Source organism: Platichthys flesus, chromosome 3, assembly GCF_949316205.1.
Source record: "Platichthys flesus chromosome 3, fPlaFle2.1, whole genome shotgun sequence".
NCBI lineage: Eukaryota > Metazoa > Chordata > Actinopteri > Pleuronectiformes > Pleuronectidae > Platichthys > Platichthys flesus.
Window position 1 is genome coordinate 11,612,303 of NC_084947.1, and position 14,770 is coordinate 11,627,072.

General features: G+C 40.6%; 1 protein-coding gene across 1 annotated transcript in view; it reads right to left on the minus strand.

The window, feature by feature from the left end:
• Positions 1 to 7,922: 7,922 nt before the first annotated feature.
• Positions 7,923 to 14,770, minus strand: part of stpg2 (sperm-tail PG-rich repeat containing 2) — a 54,727-nt gene continuing 47,879 nt past the window's right edge. Inside the window, exons 13-14 of the mRNA XM_062382191.1 lie at positions 9,151 to 9,332; positions 7,923 to 8,523 (exon numbers count right to left, since the gene is read on the minus strand). Of these exons, the coding sequence (XP_062238175.1) occupies positions 9,183 to 9,332 (150 nt within the window). The 3' untranslated portion in view covers positions 7,923 to 8,523; positions 9,151 to 9,182. The remainder of the gene's footprint in view (positions 8,524 to 9,150; positions 9,333 to 14,770) is intronic.

Consider the following 14,770-nt stretch of genomic DNA (forward strand, 5'->3'; position numbering starts at 1 on the left):
GGGATTTGTTTTTCCACCTGTTTCCATCAATTCAAACACTCCCCTCAACGTCCCCCCCGGCGAATAGCGTTACTGTTGTTTGTTGTTTTGCCTCGAAGTGCAAACTGGGGTTAACTTGGATTATCACTGAAGAACTCCATCTGTCACCCGACTTGAAACAGTCTGAGGAGAGCGTTTTATCTATATGGCAGATGAAGGTCATGTTGAAAAGGGAATCCTAATACACTACACTTCAAAACACACATGCCTACAGTCATGTTCAAAAATGAGATGTCTGACTTTTCCCAGGCCTTCGTAAAAATGTGATGTGGTTGCATCAGCGACGAGTTCACAGCAAGCGAGGATACAGTAGTCTGTCTGTTCTCCGAGGACAACAAAGGTTTGCAGGATAATCAAAGCAAACCGTAATCAGTGTACGTTAATCAGGAAAACGCTTTTGTTTTTCTTAGTCACAACACTCGTACAATTTGTTTGAGAAGACGCTTTGATTGTGATGCACATGGAATCAGACCTCTATTCTTTAACGAAAACCCCCGATGAGAGGAGAGAGACGGGGGGGGGGGTGAAGAAAACAGATCCTGATGTGAAGCACGTGTCCACAGAGAGATAAACAGACTCACAACACGAAGAACAACATTTACTAAGCACAATATTGAGAATGAAATGACACATAAACATTTTTTTAAACTAGTAAACTGGATGAATGAATTAAAGCTGAAGTCGGTTGATACAAATTAGACTTGTTTATTTGTTTTATGAGAGCATCTGCTGCGTCTTTGTTTTGCAGTGTTGAACTGGCTGACAAAACAAAGCAATATAAACATGTTCCCTTTGGCGATGAAACACTGTGAAGGGCATTTTCAAATTTGTCTGGCAGTTAAAATAACCACAAATTAATAAATGTTTGAAAAGAAGTCAACAGATTCACTGTTATGAAAACTTTTGTATTTTATATTTTAAACAAACAAATATTCCATTTCCACGTTACCTAATGTGAGGCTTCTCTCGATTTTTATATCACTGTCAATTGAATATCTTTGTGTTGGACTGTCTGCTGCATCAAAGACTCAAACTAAATTTGTGTTGTGATGGTTATTTTTCACAATTTCTGACATTTTACAGACCGCAAGATAAAATGAAATCAATTCTAAATAGTCGATGATGAAAAAATGCATTTGTTTCAACTAACCTCACTACTTAATATATATCAGGCATGTTATCAAAGCCTATGAATTATTGCCTTTCGGGATACTGTGTGTTAAGAAGAATTAACGATGACTGAATTAACTGAAGAGGAAAAAATATGAATAGTGGTGGGGCCTGAGCAGATGAACGATTTAATAAATTAGATTATATTCCACAAAATAACATGACATTTTTTATATTTCAGCGCAGAGTATCGATCCGGTCAACTTATTTTACAGCGCAGTTCCAAGTTCGGTTCATTGTGATGAGTGAGCAGGCGTCTTCATAATCAAGTAGATTTGTTTTGGAGGTTGTTGTGTTGCCATCTCAGCCTAACACCTACAAACAGAACACATCTCCAATGACTCACTGCTTTGCATGATTTGCTATTACACAAAGCTCCTGCTAGCTGGTTGAAAATGAGCCCTCGATAATGGCAACGAGACGAACGCGGCAAAATGTGGAAATGAAATCAGACATCTATTCTTGAACTACAGTGGCCTGATGGGGAAAGACGGGGGGAGCGGAAGAGAGTGCACAGGTAAATTAGATTGAGAAAGAAAGAAAGAACACCAAGCAGCAGAATGTGGAAGGAATGGAAATGAATCAAAAGTGTGAAAGAAAGTGAAACACTGTGGTAGGAAGGGGGAAGAAAGAGGGGGGAGCAGTGGGAGAGAGTCGGCGGTAAGCGAGCTCTGAAGAGGAAATCAGTTGCTTTCTAATGGGCGCTGATTACATCTCCTCCTAAATGTCAAGTACATTTCCATTTAAAGTGCCTTGCTGCTTAAAAAGGCATGAAGAGAGGCACACCCAGACCACACACACACACACACAAACGTGAGCTGATGTGTACAGTCACACAGCTGCACCGCCGCATACGGGACAGCAAACACACACACAAGCAAACAACACACAACTACACACACACAGTTAGCTGGACGCAGACTGTGTGTATTTGTGTCATTTTTTCAAACCTCCCTCTCTGCGTGTCCATGAATCACGCAGGAGTGACACAGTAACCGAGGAACACCGCGGCCTCATCAATAAAATCCACACACTTCTTTATCCTTTATTTCAACCCGCCCTCAAATACGCTTTAGACCAATGAGGCGTGTCCCCCCCCCCGGGGTTCGGTAATGACTGCCAATCAGGAGCACTGTAGTCATGCCCAACAGCGAAGACAGATGAGTGGCCCCGAGGCCCCTGGTGCACTGGAGCGAACAGAGCTTAGGGATGGATTCAATATGTCACAATAATACGCGCTCCAACACTCCCGCACACCGCGAGGAAAATACAAAAATTGAATGGTGTGGGTGCAAACACTGTACATTCATTGTGTTGCACTATAGGAAACCACACGATGCTCATGTTTATAAAGTTGCAGACACCAAGTGGTCGATTTCCCAACAGTCTCTTTAAATTGAATCAAGTTGTGCACAGTAACACAGACTCACACCAGTGAAATCAGTCCTCTAGATATGCAAGATTTATTTTATCACGAACGCCAACAGTGTTTGTTTTCAGTTTTTCTGTTAGTATTATATGATTTGACCTTTTCTTGACCTGTAAAGATCTTTGTAAGGAATAGACTTAAGTAGTAAGTTTGCTCCAGAGAAGAAAAACTCTGCCAGGCCTGTGTCCTTTTTTTATTAAATCTATTTACAAAGAAAAACACACAAGGGAAGAAACTGTCGTGCAACAACAAGCAGACGATTCACAGCCACAGTGAGCCAAGAGTACTGTGAGAACACACATGTAGAACAGCTGTAACACAAAAGCAGGTAGAGAACACAACTATGAGCCCCAATGGGAAACAGCCACAAACATGGAGCCATCAGAAAGAACCTATGTGACTCACATGCTCTGTCCTGAAGAAGATGAGGTGAAGATGAAGATGTTCCTCCATGTTATATTGTTGTAAGACCAGGGAGTGGGTGTGTGTCTGTGTCTGTGTCTGTGTACGCACACGACTGTTAACTCTAATTAGACAACACCAGTAGCACCTGTTGTCATCTGTTGGTCACGTGGGTTGACGTCGGTAAGGGTGCTGCACCGGGTCAGGCCACAAATAAGACCATAAGGGGGCGCTGTTTCTCTCAGTTCTGGATTCAAAGATATGTGTGAATAAAAAACTTTGTTTGTTTGATAGTTTTTTTGTTTGTTTGTTTTTTTAAACCACAGTAAAAGCTGTAGTGGAAAATGAAGAATCCTGAGCTTTGCTCTTACAAAAGCTCTAAACAAATTGAATTTTTTTTTTTTTGTGAAACAAAATAAATATGCATATTACATTTTAGTATAAAACTGAGGAATTAAACCATCATATATATATATACATATACTGTTTACCATACATATATTAATAACAGTCTATACAAATATATACTAATATACAAAAGTACAGTTATATATATTTATTTTTCACTCATGATGACTGATGCTGGTCTTATTTTTGGTTTTAATAGATAGATAGATAGATTACTATATATCTATATCTATATGACAGTTTTATAGATTTTTTTTACAAGCCCTGGTTTCCTGTTGTTATTTGATGTACTCATGTATTTATGAATCGTAAAGTTTTTCTTTCTTGTGCCCGAGTCTTAGCCCGTGTTTCCTGTGAGTTTTTGTTTTACTCCTGGCTGCAAAACAAATTTCCCCTCGGGGGACAAGAGTGGAAGTTAGAGTTGAAGTCAACATCTTAATACATAATTCCCAAATACACTATACATCCTCATGCAATCACCTTGTGCTATTAATGCTTAAGTCTGTTCACGTACAAATAATATCTCTATTGGTGGGGTAGCGTGTATGTTATGTACATATTATTCTAGTTTACACTTTCACATGTTTCACTTGTATTTTCTTGTCTAATCTTATCTTCTATATCAATTCATCAAAGTGGAATATTATAATTTTTGATTTAACTAATTATTTATTTATTTATTTTTTTCATCTTGCATTTAACCAGAAAGAAACAATTGAGATACAATTATTGTTTTCCAGGGCATCCCGGTAAAGATTGTCTTTAAACACAGATGGACAACACATCTCCACTCTCCCGGACTATCCACATATGAGTCTACATATAGAGATACTTTACGGACAGAGTTAAGGCAGCAAATTCCCGACGCAACTGCTCGACATGTCGTGAGACAGTCTCAGCTGTCAATCCTGATGTTTCATCCTGTTATAGCATCATCGAAAAAATAACTGAAACCAAATTTACTAGAAAAAACATGAGCATAAATCAGTGTGATAAGAACTACCTTTAATGACAGCAAATGTATAGGAAAAATCGATTTGAGTTTCATCCATGTCCCGTCCACTAACACGCTCTTGGCCTGGATCATGCCCAGGACATCAGAAGTCAACGCACTCAGCTTTTCTTGGACAAAAATGACATGGTCGATAAATCTGTCGATAGGAGGAAGCTCATATATAAAAAAACAGACATCAGGAATCTTCAAAAATCATATTCAATTTAATCTACAACAAGCCTTAATACACTGTAGCTGTAAAATCAGGAATTGTTTGTTAAATGTCACATGAAATTTCGGAAGAGCCTCCACCCTGAGCTCAGTGGCAGCAGCTCCAGACTCGATGCTGGGAGGAGGCGCCGCTCGAACTCGCTCTATCTGAATGAAGCCTCGTCGTCTCCTCTGCCCTTGTCAGCACTTGTTAACCTCTACATTGATTCTCCTGCACTACTGTACATCTCCTTTAATTAAAGACACCGGCTAATCTGGTTTTCCACCCAGCTGTATTTGAAAGTGTGTAGCTGTCATCTCCAGATGATGGTGCTAAATATAGCTCGTCAAATTTACATATATTGATTAAATTAGCTATAAGGTCGGCAGGACGTTGATTAAAAACGAGTTTGACCTCTGCTGGGTTTCACCAGTGACTTACACTTTTAGCAGCAATACTCAATCCATTGACCTGGTTAAAGTAATGGTGTGAAAAAAAGGTTAAATCAACCACATCCTGTCATTGGACTATATTTGTATTGTATTGGTGAACCAATCACAATTCTGTCCCAAGGCACAGGGAGAGAAGTGAAACAAAACCTCAAACAATATTTTAACATTTTAAAAATATTCACATTTTGTTTTTATTTTAATGGTAGGGCTTTAATTTATTCACAAGAAAATGAAAAGAAGTAGAACAAATAGAAGAGTTAAATGATACTATAAGTTTTAATCAAATTAATAACCATTTTAGACATTTTTTAGACAAATTGTACTTCAATATTCCCAAAACAAGTTAAAATACAAAGTGGAAATTATCACAATAAAACTACGGTTGTGTAGTCATGCAATAAAATACGTGCCATGTGAAACAAGTTAAAAACTAGGGTACTTTTTTCAATTATTATGAGCAATTCACTGACACCTGTTTGCTGGATGTAATATTTACAAACATAGTAAATCTATAATCTATAAACACATTCAGACTTGTGTTTTACCTTGAAATTAAATCTAACCAGCTGAAAGGTTGTGTCTTTTCAAGACTGTTGCTGGCATGGAATATGAATAGCCTATAATTGTATTCGTGATTTGACAACTTTTTTTATTTAAATGTTTCCCACTGACATATTTATACTAAATATGCCCAAACAATTCTCTCCTGTAAACAAACAGCAGCTTTTTGCAGCTACTACTTCACTTGAGTGTGTGTTACAGTCCCACTGTAACCAATAAAAAACACTGATCAGCTTACCTCTATTTCACAATTATCGGGAGATCTCTCAGGGACAGCTTCAAGGTTTGGCGGAGCTAATTAGATTTAATAATGGCTCCACTGCAGCGACGGAGCGCTTTAGTAAATGAGCTCATAAATATGCCTTTTGGATGCTTGGGCACAAAGACAATATAAATAGCCATCATGAGGGGGACAGTATAGGACACAGCACAATATGTCTTCATCCCACAGCAGACAGCTGGAAGTGACGGCGCTCGGTGCCGCGTGAGGGATGAGAGGAGAGCGGAAAAAAGGGCCCATTTGGGCATCGATCACATTTGTGCCCCTGGTCTGTTTGCATATTTTAGACCCATAAACAACATGAATGATGTGCCGTGTAATGCACCATAATCAAGATTTATTCAATCTCGGGTGGAGGAGGTGGTGGGAGGAGATGTTCACAATCCCAGAATCAGGAGGGTTTTTTGTGGCCGTGTGTGTGTGTGTGTGTGTGTGTGTGTGTGTGTGTGTGTGCCTGTGTATGTCTGTGTGAGAGAGCACTGTGATTTATTTGATTTAATTAGATCGCAGATGTAAAACAGCTCGCAGGGGGGAAAAAAGGTAAAGACGAGTACCGAGGGAGACATAAATAACAGCAGGCTCTTTCCCCTTCCCCTCTGCCTTCCTCTCCTCCCCTGCCTCCCCTCGTCTTCTCTCAACTCTCTGATCTTTCCTCTGCCCATATACAACCTCTAGTTTTAAATCCATCCCGTCTCTTTTCTATTTTTTCTTCGCTTTCTCCTGGCTCCATTTCGCTCTATATCATCGCATCTATTCTCTCAACTGTCCTCCCCCTCCTTGCCACACCCCTGTCTCCCTCCGCTCTGCTCCCAGCTGAATAACGATAGGGGGTAAACACCTCATTAGGCTAAAAGGCCCACAGGAACAATCGCAGACATTATACTCCGAACCTGTTAGTCTGAACGTTTACAGAGACATTTTGAACGCAGCAAGACAAGAGGACGTGGAGGCTGTGACAGCGTCACCGGGGGCTCTTTACACGTCTTGTGTCTTTAAGACTAGAGAGGACACAACGCTCACATACATGTCCGTGAACAGCAGATACTTGGATCATGATCAGCAGCGGAAAGGAGAATAAATCTACACTTCTTCTTTGTTAGTGGCCAGGAAATGTGGTTTATCTGACACTTTGAACCGTCATCACAGCAAACCATCACTTCTTCTCTGATAAGAGGTCTACAACTTATTTCCCTTCACCTCTCAGCTCAGCTTTTCTTTTTTTCTTTTACCTTTGCATGTTTTACTTTCCAACACATCAACGTCCTTGATTTCAAACACATTCTCCCGGACCTGGCAGTGGTAGAATTTAAGATCAAATAGATGTCTGAATCATCTGTAAAACCAGGTGTGCCTTGTGTTTTCTGTGTGAGACCACATTGTGGTGTTTAAGGTTATTTATTCAAAGCAACACTTCAACATTTATAACTTCTTACTTGACAGAGAATAAGTGTGAATCTGAAAAAATGTTCTCCTCTCAATTCTCTAGTCTCTCTCCTCTTAAGCTGTTTTCAGACATGGAATCTAAAAAAAAATTCTGCATATTTTGGTTGTTGTATGTGTGTTGCTGTATGTTGTATACCATGTGTATTTGGATGCTACTTTAAGCTAGTTTGATAAATGAGTTATGAGTCTTCGTTATGACTTTCACACCTGTCCCTCTGGTGGTCAGCACACACATACATAATGATTGATGCATGATGAGCCATAATGTCAGACTATGAATCTTTAGAAACACTGACAGCATTTTCGCTATAACTGTATCATGTGCTGGTTTATCGTCATTAAATAAAACATGACTTCGGACAATCTCTGCCACAGGAAGTTAAACAGCAGAATGTGTGAGTTGAGTTTAAGACGTTCAATTAGTTAAATTTGTTAGTAAAATTAAGAAAGCAAAATCCTCCCATTATTTCTGACAAATTTAAAAAGTGCTTTACAATGAGAATAAATTAATGGAACATGAGCAGAGTAAAATTTATTAAAATAGATTAGATATAGATTAATAAAGAGGATTAGTGTAAATACGAGCCAGTGTTAATCACTTGTACAAGCTATCATACAAATAAAAGAAGCTGGAGAATCGGTGAGTTCAAAGTGGACTGCTTTCTATAATGTGACGGCTCTGAAAGCAAAGGCTCAGTTACCCTTTGCTACAAGGTGAGACCGGGGAGTAACCAGCAGGGCTCCATGCGTGGATCTTAGCGGTCAAGTGGTGCACGTACCAGGTAACTATACGTCTGAAAGGTATTTCGGTGACAGGCTGTTTTTATGGCCTTAAAAGTGAGCAATACAGGATATTTATAGGAAACTAAAGTGCCATATGGTCAAGATGTCCTTTTTAGAAGTTGTCCTTTTCAACAGTAACATGCTTTTCAAAAGACCTAAGGCAATATTCATATTAATCGCTTTTTAATTGTTATTGATTATGGTGAAGTGGTGTATACAGAAGCTGTGCCAAGGTTGTCATTAGCAACAGTAAAGGACCAGGAAATCACCGGTTGTAGACGCAGGGTCGACTGTAGCCACTTCACTCTGCAATATTGATTTAAGAAAAGTCCTCTTCCTCTAAAGGGCCGCCTGAAACAATAAAAGAGAGAAAACAAGCTAATCACTCAGCATTTTGCTCAGATACATTTGAGGTTTAAGTCACATAGTCACAAGTTATTAGCTGCTCTAATGACTGAATTCACTGTGAAATTAACTGTGAGGGCAATTTCCAACACTTGAAAAACTGAAGACTGTTAACAAAACAACAGCTCGGGGGATTTATTGTGCGCTGTTATTCGATAGCAATTTTTGGGCTTAGACGCACACACACAGATACACACACACACACACATGCAGCCAGCAAAACAAACAGATACTGGAGAGACTGTTTAAGTGAGCTTTCAAAGAGTGGCAGGGAGTAGAAATAACAACACAAAGACACTTTGTGCTCAATAATGCTTCAGTGATGATTTTTACAATTCATATAAAAACGGTTTTAAAGAAGCTTTATTTGGAACAGACTCCTGAAATGTGTTTATGTATTAGCACCTTTCTGTTTATTTAATTATCAGATACAAGTCAATAATAAAAAAAAGGCCCCTTCATCATCAAATATATACTCAACAGAAATGGATATAACCATAAATATTCATGATAACTCCTCTTTTAGCAGAATCTGAACTGGTGACCTTGAGGTTGATCTCCTGCCCTCCTCACCTTTCACTTCTGAGGTTTGACCCCGAGCGTCTCTAAGAAGTGCTTCTGGTGACTGAGTTAATGGTCTTCTGGGCCCTCAGAGGGTCAGGGGCCGCACGGCGGGAGCAGTGGGGGTCCAGTGGGTTGTCCAGCGTAACGTTGAAGGTGCCCTTCAGCACCGTGTTCATGATACCAGGACTCAACTGCAGGCACACAAACACAACAGTCAATGACAGATTATACAGTTAAAGTCATACGGTATATTTTATATAGAAATACACACACAAACACACACACACACACACACGCACAACAGAGGAGAACAACTCTACAGATAAACAGAAATGCCTTCCTGCCTTAAAATGAATTCATCAAAGATAAAGCTACAGTGAAATTAGTTATGGAAGTCAAAAAGTTTACAATTGAAAAACCATGTAAACACACTGTTGTTGAACAGAACAACTCGGCAATGATGACAAAAGACAAAAGTATGAATAAATGAGATGAGTGGATGTCCTGTGACTTTGAAACAGGAGTCATCAACAGTTCTTGGCATTTTCCTTTTTTTTTTTACTGCATTTAACCCTGATAAAACTTCACATAAACCAAATTACTTGATAGTCTGTGAACCTGCCGACCAAAGGTGACAAACTCATGTGAAACACTTTAAGAGCGTCCTCCAAGAAATGTGCAAGTCTCAAAGACACAGAACTTTCTTGAAGAACGTGGATTCTCTGGAGGTCAGGCAGGTGTGGAATTCATTTTATAGCTACATTCCATTTACAATTCCATCATGCATGTCCATGACTCATCTTTCACAACAGGTGGAGCTCCACCTCAGCAGCAGTGTCTGCCTGCATTTCACTTAAGCTGTCCATCCAATGTGTTAAGCAGATTAATTGCAGTGTCACACAATAATTTAGAAATTTTGGGAAAAAAGGTTGAAACCACAACCTCGTCTCTGTCCTCACTAACATGCAGAGCTGTTTTGTTTTTTTTTCAATCGTGCGTACGTAGCCTGTGTCAATGATGCACATCCTCAGAACTCAGGACAACCGCAGTTGCAATACACACAGGAACACTAGGGGGAGATACTTGCCATTGAAACATTTTTTATATAAAATGAGAATCAAGGTTTTATAAGGTCTGAGTTCCGTGGTGTGCCCTCTATTTGCATAACACACATATGGTACACAGCAAGTGTGTGAAAAATAATCAACAAACAAACAGGTCATTCAGTCTTTTTTAACTGCCCTTGCTTAGCTCTTGGTCCTGATTGTAGTGTATGTGGAAATAATCTTTTTTTTTTAAATAAATTGCATTACAACCTTAACTTTAGACATGAATCAAACCCCAAACTCCCGAAAGGAAGAAATAAATGTTGAGAATATAATAACAACAATCAACTCACGAACAGCTGGGATTAACTCTCTCGGCTATTCTTCAAGGGAAACAGGTCATTGAGGTTGAATTGAAAAATATGTAACAAACACACAGCAACAAAAACAAACAATGAGTCTGTCAGCTCTTACTTAAAGACAACAGCACAGACGAAAGTCTGACCTTCGGATCACCTTGACAAAAGAACGTCAGCAAAAAAAGCAATTCTCTCCCGCACACACAGAAAGATGGGGACAAGCATGAATATATAAGCTTCATGCACTCATTTTATCCACCCATTCTCCCACCCAGGTGCTGCCTGAGGACTCAACCTCTTCTCTACGATCAGAGCCCTCTCTCACTTTCTTTCTCCCCCTCACCTTCCTGCAAACACACACACATCAGTATGCCAGAGGTGCCACAGGAGGATTTAGGCACATTGGCGGGGCCGCTCAGATCTCAGTATTGATCCCGATGGGAAAAGGGTTGCGGGGTTCAACTCCAGGTTACCCTCAGGGTTGCCCGCGAGGTCAGGAGGATGAGGAAGAGCCCTTGGAAGTGACAACACCATCGGCATGGCAATGATGGGGGGAGATTATGAGATGTTTCACTAGGTCAAGGAGGAAGAAGGAAAAGGGGGCATCCGTGCGAGGAGCTGGTGATGGTGTTAGTTGGTTATGTGCGTGGATGCACACAAGAGCAAAGTGTTTCCCACAACACACATACAGTGGATGACACACAGAGAAAAGCAACACATGCTGCATCCCATATGTCCACATATCAGCAAAAAAGAGGAGGCTGATTCTCTGTAGGTGCATGGAGACATTGGCAAATTCCCCATGGACACAAGTACAGATTGTGCTATCCAAAACAAAAAGTAAGACCAATTTCTATGAAGTACTTTCTTATCTGCTACATCCACAAGGAAAAGCTTGTAGTCATGAGAAGAAGCTAATGTTGATTGGAGGAGGGTGATGACACACCTCTTCTCTTCCGTCCTGAACGTGTCTCACTTCCCTGCTTTTATATGCAAATCATCACATTCTGCATTTGTGTTTGACTAGAGCCAAATGATGTTGTTTTTACCCAGTTTGTGTTTGCATATGTGTCTGATTTCACTGCGTCAGTGTGAGTGTGTGTGTGTACTGTCACTGACTCCCGACAGAAAGAGGAGTGAAACCAAGACTATCACAGCCTCATGCCCACCTTCTGATGAATGACAATGTATACACAATATAAATTATACTGATACTTAACAATCACATGCTAACAATAATTTGGACTGGGAAAACACAAACACACACAAACAAACTCAAACTTCACATGATCATCCAGATTTTATTTGGATCTGGCCCAATTTGCAAAACACTGATAAATATTTTTTCCCACACCTAAATGGAATGGGTTCTTCAATGAGCAATACCGCCTCCTTCCACCAGGTTTTGTGATAAACCATCCAGTCGTTTTTCCCGTCATGTAGCTAACAAACAAACTTACCGTTGTGAAAACGTAACCTCACATGCACACATCAACAGGAAAAACAACATTTTCTCTCAGAAATATGATGGAACCATAATGAGAGGGTATCAGATGCCAGAGCTTCACACTTACGCATTAAAAGCAGAAAAATGTAGCGACATAAACAACACACCTGGTGGAGTGTTTGAAGAAATGTCAGCTGTGTTAAGGAAAAACTTCTGCTCTGACTCACGATGACGATCAAATGAACTCCAGCGTCTCTCTTTCCTTGGCTGCGTGTTCTTTGCACTCGGCAGCTTTACATACGAGCAAAGATCACAGCTCTTAATTAATATTTGTCTCTAGCATGACATCTGCTCGCTGGGTCTTTTTTGTATTTCCCGTGCACCCTCCGTCCTCCTCTTTGTTAAATGAAGCTCGACCAATAGGAACAGAGTTGTGTGTGAGGGGAGGGTAATCAGGCCTGTACCCTCCACAAGTGGGAGGCTCATATTGTGCATTTAATGGGGAAACTAAATGAGCCCTCGCCGTGGCCTAATGCCACTCAAGCAGACAGTCTTGTAACATTACACACATGTATGAATGGACGCACTTGGACACACTGATGCCTAAATAGCTACCGTCTGCTTCAGTCGCACGCCCTCAGAACCCATTTTCTGCTGTTGGATTTAACTACCCTCTTCAGCTGCTCAATTTGCTGCAGTCTGTCTCTATGCTTCTCTTCCCCGGCACTGTCTCACCCCATGTCCCTCGTCTCTATACCGTCCTGCCTCCCTCACGTCACCAGCATCCCATCCTCTCTGCCTGCTTGTCTTCCGCTCTCGTCTCGGTCTCGCTCTCTCTCCACCACCATCTTTAAATCTGTACGGCCTCTGGTGTCGTATGGATTCACAGTCACGCAGCTAATTACTGCGACGTGAGCAAAGACATGCCTTCGACAAAAAAGAAGAAAAACTCCTTCAACTGAGATCTGAGACGTTTCCCTCACAGTGCAAAGCATCAGTCTGAACATGTATTAGTGTTCAGGGTTCACACAACATGACACTGGGCTTTAGCCAAGAGATATAACGACATGAACACATATATACCAGAAAGTGTCAAAGTTAAATTGTGTGTGTATGCTAGTAGTAACGTGCTAACACCAGCTTGTTGAAATGCTGATGATCCAATCATCCAACTTCACTGCTATCGAGTTTTATCTAAACAAACCAAAGCCAATTACCTCCCAACATTAGCTCCAGGCTCTGTGACTAAGGGGCTGCAGACAAACACTTGGCTGGTGAAAGTGGAGGATTTCACTTTTAATTGAATCCCTTAGTGGAACACATTTTAAACTTCAGATACCCTGAACGAGAAGAGGAGCGGAGAGGATCACGTTAGACACTTCCGCAGTTTTACTAAGTATTCCCACAGATACCATACATTTATACATGAATCTATCAACAAGTGATTCATAATGAATTTTACAAAGAAAAAAAGTAGTAAGAAAAGTGGAAAATTCAGATGAGCAGGTGGCAGGAGAGATGCAGGCATCAAGGACTCTAAGCTCCGCAGAGGCGAGTGAGCTATATATGAGTGAGGTGAATTTCAGGTGAGCCGTGTCTCAGTACTGAAACCCGATGAACTGGAATGGAGGAAAGCTTTAGTTCAGGCAGAACAATGAAGTGATTTGCTTTGTTCATGCCTCATTTTCACTATACGCGTATTCATCAGCCAGCTACCCGCTGACCAGTAGCGTTTAATCATATTCAAGCAATCAAATCCTGTGAGAACATGAATTCTCACGCGCTTTTGCACTAAAATGGGAATCCAGGTCACAGCTAGCTTTGCCAGTTGATGCTACAATTTGCATAGGAAAGGAGACGAAAGTGCTAAATTAGGCTGAGAGACACGTCGACAGCACAAACCTGTAGATTCTGCAGAGACAAACCTGGATGGGTTCCGTCTGCTGAACCTCCATAGAGGAGGTGAACTTGGAGTGAGCTGTGGCTCTGTATTCACACCAAGTCAAGTAGAATAGAGCATGTTACTTTTTTCTTGTCTCTCAGCAAAACGAATTGTGGTTTATTCTTGCGGTCTAACAAATATAAAGGATGCATCATGAATTCCTTCCACATAGACTGAACAGACAGTGTGTCCTAGCTCCAAGGCCTTGGAATCATTTAAGCTGTTTAGAACATCCAAACTGTCCCCACAGAGTCCACATGACCGTAGCCTGACATTGATGCTACGTACAGCTGAAAAAAAGATTTAAATGGGTGAATAAAGAAAATGCAAAATATTTAAATCACAACAAAGTAGAAAGGGGGCTCTGAGAGACAAAACTCTGCCTATAGTAAAGCCCTATCTTCCCATGTCAAAGCTGTGTACACCATGTTTCAGACAGTGTCGGCCCACCAGTTTTCTAATTTGTGCTGCCACAGTTTCATAATGAAAAAATCTTTGACATTTCTCATTGTGACATAAGCGATCTCTAACTGTGCAGAGAGCTTTCTGCCGCTCACTCACTCGCCCTAACATCCATTAAGGTCGTCACCATCTGCGCAGACAGTCAGACCTCAATAGTTACAGCTGCAGTTGTGCGCATATTTGCAAGTGCCATTCAAAGCAATTCTCACATTCAAGAATCTGACTTTCAATCTTCTAGATAACCTCGTTGACGATGGATCTAGAAGGAAACTCTAAGAGCACATTCATCTGTCACAGCTATCTCTGTGAAAGAAAGAGAAAAAAAAATGCATGCACCTGTCCCTTAAGTCGAATCTGCTGCAAACCTTAATGG